The sequence below is a fragment of the Embiotoca jacksoni genome, unplaced genomic scaffold (assembly GCF_022577435.1).
Source record: "Embiotoca jacksoni isolate LCO1_2020_lvr unplaced genomic scaffold, fEmbJac1.0.p SCAF_28, whole genome shotgun sequence".
In the NCBI taxonomy this organism is placed as follows: domain Eukaryota; kingdom Metazoa; phylum Chordata; class Actinopteri; family Embiotocidae; genus Embiotoca; species Embiotoca jacksoni.
In genome coordinates, this window is record NW_027185379.1 from 3,728,039 (window position 1) to 3,740,139 (window position 12,101).

General features: G+C 41.8%; 1 protein-coding gene and 2 long non-coding RNA genes across 6 annotated transcripts; 1 reads left to right on the forward strand and 2 right to left on the reverse strand.

Moving 5' to 3' along the window:
• The first annotated feature begins 1,497 nt into the window (after window positions 1–1,497).
• On the forward strand, window positions 1,498–8,711 carry spartb (spartin b). Of its 4 annotated transcripts, none has more exons than XM_069161422.1 (8): window positions 1,498–1,651; window positions 2,085–2,875; window positions 4,104–4,301; window positions 5,671–5,812; window positions 6,046–6,240; window positions 6,333–6,491; window positions 6,598–6,688; window positions 6,880–7,619. In XM_069161422.1, exons 2-8 carry the CDS (start codon window positions 2,090–2,092, stop codon window positions 6,938–6,940), a joined length of 1,632 nt encoding a protein of 543 aa, XP_069017523.1. In that variant the 5' UTR covers window positions 1,498–1,651; window positions 2,085–2,089; the 3' UTR covers window positions 6,941–7,619. The 4 variants fall into 4 exon arrangements, with proteins under 4 accessions (XP_069017523.1, XP_069017520.1, XP_069017522.1 ...); XM_069161419.1 differs by lacking the exon at window positions 6,880–7,619 and adding an exon at window positions 7,626–8,711 and having other exon boundaries at window positions 1,500–1,651; XM_069161421.1 differs by lacking the exon at window positions 6,880–7,619 and adding an exon at window positions 7,626–8,711 and having other exon boundaries at window positions 1,500–1,651; window positions 2,088–2,875.
• A 1,527-nt stretch (window positions 8,712–10,238) lies between these two features.
• LOC138205443 (uncharacterized) lies at window positions 10,239–10,712 on the reverse strand. Its single transcript, XR_011178866.1, has 3 exons — window positions 10,643–10,712; window positions 10,487–10,554; window positions 10,239–10,397 (listed from the first exon to the last, which is right to left on the reverse strand). It is a non-coding gene; the product is annotated as an uncharacterized lncRNA (long non-coding RNA).
• Window positions 10,713–10,852: 140 nt separating this feature from the next.
• LOC138205444 (uncharacterized) lies at window positions 10,853–12,002 on the reverse strand. Its single transcript, XR_011178867.1, has 3 exons — window positions 11,934–12,002; window positions 11,146–11,259; window positions 10,853–10,886 (listed from the first exon to the last, which is right to left on the reverse strand). It is a non-coding gene; the product is annotated as an uncharacterized lncRNA (long non-coding RNA).
• Window positions 12,003–12,101: the final 99 nt, after the last annotated feature.

A 12,101-nucleotide genomic window follows, 5' to 3' on the forward strand; every position in this document is an offset into this window, starting at 1 on the left:
AATTTCTGTTCGATTCGGTTTGTGGGTTGTAGCCTATTTTGAAAGAATTTCCTGGCAATCTCCCTATTTTGTCAATTATACCTTGATGCTACTTTTGACCTTTTGGTCAATTTAATGTGTTTCAGTTCTGCCTCGTAACCGCAAGAGAATAATAAACACTTAATTTAAAATACACGACCGTCAATCGTCATTACATGACAAACTAGGGAAAAACGAAAGTAAACCGTTTAGACGGCGGTTCACAAGAACAAGGTTAAGCAGCAGACATTAGGGACAACAAACCTACAGACCAGCAGAGGACGAAAACAACTCCACTCATTGGGATGACCGCCAACTCATTCGAATGTCACTCAACAAGCATAGGATGACATCAAGTGACCTCCAAAAAGAACGGCAAACGGCAGCTGGGGTGAAGTGCACGGCGGGGACAGTTAGAAACAGACTCCTAGGGACAGGGCTGAAGTCGTGCAAAGCTACAAAAAAGCCCTTCATCAACGAGAAGCAAAGAAGAGCCAGGCAAAAGAGCATAAGGATTGGACCATAGAGGACTGGAGGAAGGTCATCTTCTCTGATGAGTCCAAGTTTCAGCTTTGCCCAACACCTGGTCATCTAATGGTTAGACGGAGACCTGGAGAGGCCTACAAGCCACAGTGTCTCGCACCTACTGTGACATTTGTTGGAGGATTGGTGAGGATCTGGGGGTGCTTCATCAAGGCTGGAATCGGGCAGATTTGTCTTTGTGAAGTACAAAGTTGTCCTGGAAGAAAACGTGCTTCCTTCTGCTCTGACAATGTTCCCCAACTCTGAGGAGTGTTTTTTTTTTTTTTTTTTCCCAGCAGGACAAGTAAAGTCACCCAACAGCAATGTGAAAGACTGATGGAGAGCATGCCGAGACGCATGAAAGCTGTGATTTGTATATCAAGGTTATTCCACCAAATATTGATTTCTGAACTCTTCCTAAGTTAAAACATTAGTATTGTGTTGTTTAAAAATGAATATGAACTTTGCATTATTCGAGATCTGAAAACACTGCATATTTTGTGTTATTTTGACCAGTTGTCATTTTCTGCTAATAAATGCTCTAAATGACAATATATTTATTTGAAATTTGGGCGAAATGTTGTCAGTAGTTTATAGAATAAAACAAGCATTTTCATTTTACTCAACCACAAACCAATAAATAGTAAAACCAGAGAAACTGATCATTTTGAAGCATATAACTGTTATCTCTATTCAGCGTCTTTTACACACCGACTATGGCCGAGACATTAAAATGAGCGCTCACTGCTCTCCAGTGGTCATAGAGCAAATCTACAAAAACAGTCAAGTGCAGGCATAACAACGTATTTCCCATTCCGGCTGGACCTTTCAAAATAAAAGTCAAAACGCAGCTGAGGTTCGTGGCTGATCCACCGGTTGTGGTGCGCACGTCCTGTCGAGATACTTTTGCTTTGAAAGGTCAACGCTGTCAGTAGTCGTCGTTACATTGTCAGACATCACGCTGCAACCAGGAGTTGTCTGTCAGCTGACTCCACTTTCCTGAGGAAGCTGGTTGCCAATTGAAGTCAAAGCGAGCACGAAAGCGAGCTTACGAGAGAGCTATCTGGCAAAATACGCGTCGACGTTTTTGTTTTTTTTTCGCTCAGTGGAGGTAAGACTATATCAAAAGAGCCAATGCTAACTGACAGCTGTTACCAATGACGCTGTCAACTGACTTGTTATAGTTGCCTCGCTGTCAGTACTGTGCCATCATGGCGTAACAGCTGAACTTGTGTGCGCGTCGATGCTTAGCGGCTGTTGGCTTGTGTTGGACATTTAAATCAGCACATATGACCGGAATCTGTCCGGTAACTTATCCTTCAGAGACGCTCGTCAGCTCGGTTAAATGTAAGGCTTTCGGGGTGATTAAAAAAAAAAAATGGCAGTGACATGTGAGTAGTGAGATAAGTGTGTCAACTCTTGGCTAAGGTGATCATGTGCCCACTCGTGCTGCACACGTGTTTGCTTTATTCGTTGTGCTGCTATGTAAATGTTAAGTAATGCAGCAAAATTGTCAGTAAACCTAATTGTAAGTCTTATTTCAGAAGGAATGGAGAAATCTAAACAAGATGCCTTCGACAACGCCAGACTTCAAGTGATCAAAGATGGCTATGAAAGTGCCTTTGAGTGCATCAATAAAGGACTCACAGCAGATGAAGCTGGGGAGAAGACACGGGCCCTGGAGCTCTACAAGCGAGGACGACAGCACCTTCTCAGGGCCATCAGTGTGCCTTCGCAGGGAGAGGAGTGTGTTGGCAGCTCCTGGGAATCGGCAAGACAGACGCAGAAGAAGATGCAGGAGACGCTGAACAACATCACCACTCGCCTTGCCATACTAGAAACCAGCTCTGAAACTGGATCTAGACCCGCACTGAGCTCCAGCAGTGTGTCTGGCCCCGATGCCGAAGGCCTCTACCCAAAGCTCCCGACCAAAGAGAAGCCACAGAGGCCTGCTGGAGCTGCAGGAGGCCTGCATGGAAGCAGTGGCGTGGGTCCATCTCCCTCAACTTCCAGACAGCCGGTGGCGGAACAGCCTCCAGCTTACTCTCCTCAGGCGGCCGACGGCCACCTATCCATCTCTTACGGAACAGATTCAGGGGAGATGTCATTGGTTGGGGATGAGTTCTACAGTCGCTCGTCTAACTCGAGCTCGTCGCCCCACAGCGTGGGTGAAGAGGGAGAGGAGTTGCTGTACATTCCTCGTGGTGTGCAGATATTCTTTGTCACACCCGAGGGGCAAGTGAGCGCGCCATCATACCCGGGCTTCCTGCGGCTGGTGAAGTTTACCAGCGATCACTCTGACACGTTGCCAGATCGACCACCAGCATTTCTGCAGGTGAGAGACCACATATTCTCCTCCAGAACATTGAACCTCCTCTTGGTCGAGATCAGCCTCCGTCATGCCCGTTTGATTCAGCAAGTAAAATGTCCCCGCTGTGTCGTGTCACCATTTCTCAAATATTTGTTGTGCCCTTTAACCTGATTTTGTAAGATGTTTGCTCAACTCGTCAAGATCTTTTTGACTGCGAGTCATCAGTGGGAGGAGATAAGCTTGTTAACGATCAATACCTCCCGACCCAATGGACATGCAACTGTTGTTTACCTAGTGCCCTAATCCCAATGGGTTCATCACTAGGACGTAATTCTCGGGGAAATCCCAGATCAGGATCCGATCTGACTCAAATTTAGAAAACAACTCCATGTCGTTATCCTGTTTTCACACATTTGACATGGCTGTTCATGGCGTCATTGTCTGTCTCCCCCTCTTGCCGAAACTCTTATTTTCTATCCCATCCTCGGTCTGAGCTGTCGGGTTTATAATATCGTTTTAGCGATGTGAATTCTGCTGTTCTTGACTCGCACGGATCAACTAGTGCATCATCCTGTTGTGTTTTCACTGATTGTCACCCTTGAGTGATTCTGCTGTTGTAGTGATGCATTATGGTCTTTTTACTGCCAGTGATTTCAGGTTTTGTTCAACTTGGAAAATCTGCCAAGGGAAGGGAAAACCCTACAACATTCAGTTCTGATTAATATCTTGCTTTTTTTTTTTTTTGGACAATGTTTTGCTCTGCCGTGTTTTCTGACACTAACCTAAGACTGAAATTTGACTCTTCATTGGGGAATGTCCCAGGTGCCATTGCCAGTGGGTGACATCACTGATTCACATGAGTGCAAGTAATTACGTAAATCCTGCTTGCACTGTTATGCCCTATAATCCTGTTAGACATGCAGCAGTCACAGGACAACGCTGTCCTCTGGTTTGTCCTCTCAATGCGTTCAGTGTTGAGCTCAGACATGTCTGCCTCGTCATTTCGAGGTTACATTTAAAATCTTGTATTTTAGCCAGCTGTCTTTGCAGACCTCTTTCCCTCTTTTACATTTGACTTCCATGTGAATTCACTTATCATTGCACATTGCTGTCTATGAAGGCACACTGTTTATAAATCAGAAATTTGGGGACAACACATCATCATGGCAGCGCATATTTAACCTTTTTTTAATTTTTTTTTATTTTTTATCCCATTTTCCAGCTGTTTCTGAACGTTCTTTTAATCCTGCAGGTGAGTGACTGGCTGTACCCTCTCATGGCCATGGACTCGCCGGCGCTGCTGTGTAACACCGGTGTGTTCATGTTTCCGGACATGATGGCACCAGCTCCAGGCTATTATGTGGGGGTGGTGTTGTCCTCTGAGCTTCCTGCTGCTGACAGAGACCTGTTTCAGGACCTGTTGTCACAGATGACAGATCTCAGGGTTCAGGTCAGTGTTACCGTGTGGTCAGATCTGCGACAGCACAACACATTTTGACATTCTTTAGTGAACGATTGCAAATGAGGCCAATATATTTGAATATATATATACATCAATAATACAGGTCATCTGCAGCTGAATGCCATGCCACACATACCCTGTTTTTCTGACTGACCAAAGTGAGAACAGAATCATTGTTCAGGGAAAAATCTCTCTACTGCTTAAAATAAAAATTCAACTGTCACCAAAGAATTGTCACACTATACCTTTTGGCAAATCCTCTTGAGCCACTAGGGGCACAGAGTGCTATTCTTCATGAGTGACACTGTTCCAGGCGCCTGGCTCGTTGGTCTGCTTCTTCTAAAATTCTTATCCTTTTCAGCTTCAGCTGCTAATGTTGATTTAAAAAAAAAAAAAAAAAATCCCCGTATAGTAGCTAGAATAATCTATCCGGGTGACCATCTACATATATTTATACCCACAAAAAGATGTGTTTGTGTTTATTAGTTCTGTGTTTCAATGCATTTGACTTACTTACTGTATGTGAATATGCCAAATTGGTGCAGTTGTTGGTTAGCTTGTGATTTCACTGCTGTTTCGCAGACCTGGAACACCCTTTTCCAAGTGGATTATCACAAATAAATTCTGCAAGCATCGGAAACACTGCAATTATGAAATCTGTACCTCTCATAGGAACAATGGTATTTGCTGCTGACATAGTACTTTGAGGCTGCAGACTGAGAAGATCCCCAAATTTTTAATTGCATTGGTCTGGCATGAAACTCTTGCTGCGGCCTACCTCTGATCTGGCTCACTTCCTCACGTTACCCCTGCCTCAGCACTGTGGGGATTTGACACTGGCAGGTGAGGAGAATTAATCAGTTATAATGCTCTTATCTGCAGTGGTTAGAACAACCTCAGAGCTTCAGCTGAAAGACAAGTGCCAGTTCAGCCATGATGGAGGTGGAGACACAATTTCAGAGGGATGCAAAACAAGGTCATTTTTGATGAATGCAGTCACAATAGTTATCTTCTCTGATGGACGTGGTACCCTGTCAGAAAGTAAGCACTCGGTTTTTTTTTGGGTTTTTTTTTTCATTTTTGAGCCGAGTAGATGATTTGAGGATTTCAGCTCGAAGCTTTCTGACTGCGCGGACATTTTAGAGTGACGGTCTGTTTGTGGTGAACAAATAGTGCATTGTAATTAGAAGCACAGAATGAGAGGCGGTATTGTGTGCGTGGGAGGTCTTGTTGCGGTCAAATATTTGAACGGAGATGTGTACAACTTGCACAAAGTTACAAACAAGCAGCTCTAATTCCCCGCACACATTGTCTGTGTCCATCCTACTGTGGCTAACAAATGTGTCTATTTGACCAGGATCCAGACAAAGCTGCAGACACCATCAATCTCAGTCAGAAGGTGTCCATCGTGACACCCGAGGAGACTGCACCGGCAGAGACCGAGGAGGACAAAAGTCTGCCTGAGTGGAGTGAAAAGGTGGCAAGCGGGATCTTGACTGGTGAGTTTGTATTTGTTATTTTTACACTGCTCGTGTGTGTGTGTGTGTGTGTGTGTGTGTGAGTGTGTGTGTGAGTGTGAGACAACAGGCTGAGAATATGCAGTCTAAAAAGCACAAGTGTTTCTTTAAACTTCAATGTCCTTTTTCTTCAGTTCGTTAGTGAGTAGTTTGGAACATTGCTCATGGATATAAGTCAGCTGTCTAGACTGACTAACCCTGTGTGATCCTTTCAGGTGCATCCTGGTTAAGCTGGGGTTTGGTGAAAGGAGCCGAATTCACGGGCAAGGCCATTCACAAAGGGGCGTCTAAACTCAGAGAACACATCACTCCAGAGGACAACCCCGCCCAAGTCAGCCCCACAGTCACCAAAGGCCTCCATGTGGCCAAGCAAGCGACGGGAGGAGCTGTCAAAGTCAGCCAGTTTCTAGGTGACCAAGTCATCTTGAGTCCGTGGGTTTCACTGACCTTGTGTGGTTGTTTGGCTGTGGACGTCTAATTGAGTAACGCTGTGTTCCTGCAGTGGATGGGGTGTGTACTGTCGCTGGCTGTGTGGGTCGAGAGTTGGCGCCACATGTGAAAAAACACGGAGGCAAGCTGATCCCAGAGTCCATGAAGAAAGACAAGGATGGGCGTTCCAACATAGATGGAGCAATGGTGGTGGCTGCCAGCGGAGTGCAAGGTAGAGTGAGCCGACATCTTATATTCCCTAAGAGTGAAGTGGGTTAAAACATGTCATGCTTTGTGTTTACACAACATCTATAAGAGAGCTTTGCCTGTTTGCCCAGGATTTGCGACCATGTGGACTGGCTTGGAAGTAGCAGCAAAGGACATTACTACGAGTGTGGCATCAGAGACAGTCACCACCATAAAACATAAGTAAGTCTTACTTTCTGTATTAACTTACTTGTATGACTACTGTGACTTGCTTGAAAATACAGCTATTTATTTTTTTTTGCACAATGCTTGCTAGCCAGGTTTTTGATGTGTATGTTGCAAATCACCTCTTGCACTACACGAGCAAAAGCAAATGTGCACTCACCTGTATTCCTCTTCAATTTGCTTTGCAGATTTAGGGGTCTACAAAAGCTACTTGACCCACCTAATGAGAAGAACTGTAATTCTTTCTAATAATACACAGCTGTTTAACTCTTTAAACCACTAATCACAAACATCACCTGAGCCTCTTTCTCTTTTTTGAATGACTCTGCCCTTCCACAAAGCACTGCTGAATTCTGCACTGGATCAATTCACTTCCCTTGCCCATGTGCCAGTTCACATGAGGGTGCTGCTTTCACTGATTTCTAAAAATTGTTTGAATGGAAATCTTATCATTGACAATATTTCTGTTCTGCCTGATCTTAACATCTCCCCATACGCAATAAGCTGGAGTTACATGTTCCAATGCTTATCAAATATCTCTCTTTAGTATATTTGGTTGTAATAAGCCTTTGTCAGAAATCAATAAGCAGGACCTCATAATGGCAATATTCAATTTACAGGGATTTTGCATTGATGTGATAAAATGCCTTGATTTGCCAAATATTTTTTAAACTAAATTAGCCAAAAGCAAATATGCCCATCTGACTGTTCAACCATTACATTTTTTTTTGTTTTGGATATTGAAATCAGATTCTGGCAGACAGAAACGTCTTTTTTCCAGATTGTGCACTTGCATGAGTGTAATTCTCACATTACAATTCACATACAGCATGGCATGCATACAATCCGTGCACTGCATATTAATTCATTCTTCCCAAATCCTCTGTCTCCTGCCACTTGCTCTGACCTCTCACCCGATCTGACCCTGATGAAGGTACGGGGCAGCAGCAGGACAAGCTACAGACCACGCTGTCAATTCTGCCATTAATGTCGGTATCACTGCCTTCAATATTGACAACCTGGGGATCAAAGCTGTGGTGAAAAGGACTGGCAAGCACACGGCACAGGCCATTCTAGAAGACTACAAACTGCAGGAAAAACCAGGGACCGGGAAGCAGATGGAGAAACTGGACAAATAACTAGTAGTGTCCTGCCTCACTGGCCCCAGCAAAGCCTTAAAACATAGCTTATATTTCTGATCAAATAAATATATATATATTTAATTATAATTGTGTATAAAAAAATAATTCTATATTTAACTACTGTTATATGCATATCCTACAGTTTGATACAACCAGTAAGCACTTTAATTTATATGTAATATACAAGATACATGGACCTAAATGTGTAGAATCGGCAGATTATATAACCCAAACCAAAACATTAGTTTATACAGAATATTGATGATCATCTAACATTCAGGTATTATTACTTATCTCGAAAGGTAACTGCTTAACACTGCTGTTTGTATCAACAAACTATTGAATTGTTCTTGAGTAAACACTGAAATCTTTCACAATCTTCATGAAGAGTCTGTGTTTTTCCCTGCAATGATGAGAGCAAATTATATACTTTGAATAAACCAAAAAATATGAAGTTTCTCAGTATCTTCATGTGACTCGCATACATTTCAGATAACTATTTTTTGCACTCCTGATTTCACTGTGCCTGCAAATATCGAACGATAATGCAAAAAAAAAGCTAACATTTTAAGATGTAAAACTGACCACGCTGTTAGTTTGTTAGACCTTCAACACATAACATTCCTATTTGCCTATGAATCAAAGTTGGTAAAATTACTCTCATCTCGGGGTCTGAGGATTTGAAATTGTAACTATTTGAGTGCTGTCTGTTGTAGCTGCATATTTTCAAACTGTATTTGATACATATCTAGATTTCTGTACTGTGCTGTGAACAAAACATTTAACAGTGAGAACGTTTTGAGTGATCTGGTTTTGAAGTCTAGCTTTAAGACCTCAACTGTAATTTACTTAACTTAAATAAAAGAAGAGAACAAAAATGAGTGCATTCAAGATTTCAATTTTGCTGCATATACAATGCACACATTGGAGCAGGCTGGCTTTGAACAGAAACACTTTTGGGTTTGTATTTTCATTGCAGTTGTTTGTGAACATTGTGTAGAATCTCAGCCTAATATCTCTACTGAGTGGCTGGATGTTGTATCCACATTCAGGGTTAGTTGAAATCTGTAAGGCCCCTGCTCCAAAATGGAGAACAAGGAAGAATATGGGTCATCAAAATCATATAAACATTTCTCATTCAATCGGAAAGGAATCACATAAGTACCTGAAATTAAGTCCAATGATAAATATTTTTGGACAAATTTCAAAAAGAAATACTTTTTTTTTTTAATAGGCTAATGGATTTTTTTGTTTTGCTTTTTTGCTGCTAACAATTTACACAAAAGGAGATGCAAATTGTAAAGCACTTTTGATTAACGTGCCATATAAATTTTGTCGTTTGCCATGTGTATCAGAGATAAACATTGGTCATTTAAGGAATTTTAACTAAACAAATATTTAAGATAAAAACAGCAGACCACCACTGGTTTCCCATTTATGTCACACAATCTACTATCTACTTTTAAAATTGTCTATTGGAAAATGCATTATTTATTTATTGATGTCAGAAATGAAAGATACACAGATACCATAAAATGTTGCATTGTTTTGCCAAAAGACTAAAGGTGTACTCAATACAATTGGAAATGCCATGTGACAACATAGGAAAAAACTGAAAGCACATTTTGACCTACATGATACAGATATGCAATACTGCAATACATGCCAAGCTAATGTGTGTGAACCCCCTTAAACAAATGACATCAATGCAGTCACAAAAAACAAAACCAAAAAAAACTTTGCAATTCAAAACTGCTGTTCGTGTTAGTGACATGTAAAACCATACATTTAGTAGGACCCCATTTCGGGCAAAAGAGCCAGATCTACCAAATCAACGTCAGGGAAGCACCAGTTATTACTGCTATCCAAAAGCAAATCAAGCCAGGAGGGACATTCAAAGTCAGTCAGAGGGGTACTACTACACAGGTCAGTGTCCTGGAGAAGCCTTAAATCACATGGCGCTTCTAACACTGGATCAGTTCCATTATCAGGACTCGGGTCATAACAACTTGATGCTGCACTTTGAAATTTAGCCGCCGGGGTTAGCAGTTGGTCTGTAAAATCCTCTACTGAACTAATGTCAGATAGGTCAACCAGAGGTGAATCAATCAGACTTTGCTCTGGTGATGTGATGACATGTGTTACAGCACTGTGGTCAGGTGGGGTGTAGACTTGGTCAAAATAAACTGACGGGAAATCAACAGGATCTACTAGGCTAGAAGTGCTATCCCATAACATATCGCATGATGATGGGTCCAGTGCCTTCTCTGGTAAAAAAGTGTGGCTGATTGTTGCTGATGTGTTTGTAAATGCCGACGTTTGGTTTATCCAGTTATTTTCCACAAACTGAAATGAGGCAGAGGGAAATTGATCCTGGCACACTGGCAGCATTTGTCCTCGGGGAACTGTCGATTTGTCCAACAATATTGGCGGGGCATGAACTGTGGTCAGACAGTCAGCTGGAGGAAGCGCTTGACTCATCGTCGGAGGAAGGGTTACGGTCGTAGACGGCTGATGTACTTGTTCACGGGTCTTCTGCTGAGGGCTTCTTCCTGAAGCATGATCTAAAATTAAATACTAAAACTTAAAAACAACATTAAAAACAAACTCACACCGCACCAACAAACACACACACACACACAAATGTATATACCCGTATTTGACTTCTTAGCAGCTGGCTTTTTTCTCTGCAACATGTTCCTCGTTAGCCTGACTGTTTTTCTGTTTGAGGGGGGAAAAAAAAAAAGTCTACTTAGAACTCTTAATTAAAATGTTTATTTAAAATAACTTTGAATAGAAGTGTTTGTACCTTTTCTTTTGTGATTGCAGTACGTTTTTCCATAAACTGCTGGCACGCTCCTCAACTGCTTTATTAACCTGCAGAAAACAAGACATTGAGTCATTTAAATAATCACTGCACAGGTTTAACTGTTAAATGCTGCCATCAGGATGCATTAGACCTACGTTAGACAGAATGTGTGGAGGCAGAGTCTCCTTCAGGTAACTTATATACTTTGCAGGGAGCTCTAGTGTGGTTGCTGTGTCTAACTGACCTTTAACAAAGGGCAGAAGATCACACAAGATGCTCTTATTTGAAGCCTGGGGACACATGCATATTATTACATGAGAATATATACAGTTAATAAGTTGTTGTTGCTACAGTGTCACCCTCCAACTAATTCACCTCCTAAATAGGATTATGACACAACCAATAATATAACATAGTACAAAATGCCATGACAAACAAGGATATTAGCAGATAACTACTTTTGGTTGCTTTGACAGCACAATCTGGAATTGACTGAGTCCAACCTCCGTTGATGTTCCTTGCGAGAATGACGAATCTGGAGCTCACTATTCTGTCCAGAGGAGGGGTTGTCCTTCCTTTTATTGGCCTTTAAGCTTCCTTTAAGGTCATCCTTGGATCTGAGGAGACACAAACCCTCAACCTTCACAACACACAGTGATGTATTCTTTGTATTTTAAAACCTTGATTTGCATAAAAAGATTCAGATGAGTAAATCTGAAAATTGCCCCTCTCTTACTGCTCAGGTTTCCTGTGACTTGCTCCTGGATTTGTCAAAAAATGTTTTTAAAGAAAGTGCAAAGGCATGCCGTTCTCACACATCTGATGAGCTTTGAAGGTACCTCTGTGATTATTCACTGAAAACCTGCATGAGGAAGACTAGGAACATGTGTTCATAAGCTTTCAGAAGGAATCTAGTAGCATTTACATACACTTCATACAGAGGAACCAACAAGAATACCACATGACCATGATATTTTAAGATATAGGAAAACACTTTTGTTTTTAAAGTCACAAGTTTATCCATTATACGAGGGCCTTTTAGTCATATAGCCTGATCAGCAAACTAGCTCTTCCAAACTTGGAGGACAACAGGGTTATTACTTCAGCAGGGCACTTGGACAAAAGCCCCCAAATAATGGAATTGTTGGCATCAGGTTGAACAAATTCAAAAATGCTGCTGCCACAAAAGTTAGTGCTGTGATCGCGCCTTTCTCCTCGAGTCATTCATGCAAGATGAAAATCTGTTGTGAAGATTTTATACAAAAAAAATAAAAAAAAATGTGCAAATTACCCATTAGTTGGTCTTCTCATGCTTAAGTGGCGCCTATTAGTTTCCACGTGGAATTAATCCGTACATGCTTTTTACGCGGAGGCTCGACTGGACCAATTGATTATCCTCGATCACCTACACCTGTGAGTTGGTCCCCTAAAAACGTAGTCTGTACGATTACTCGATATG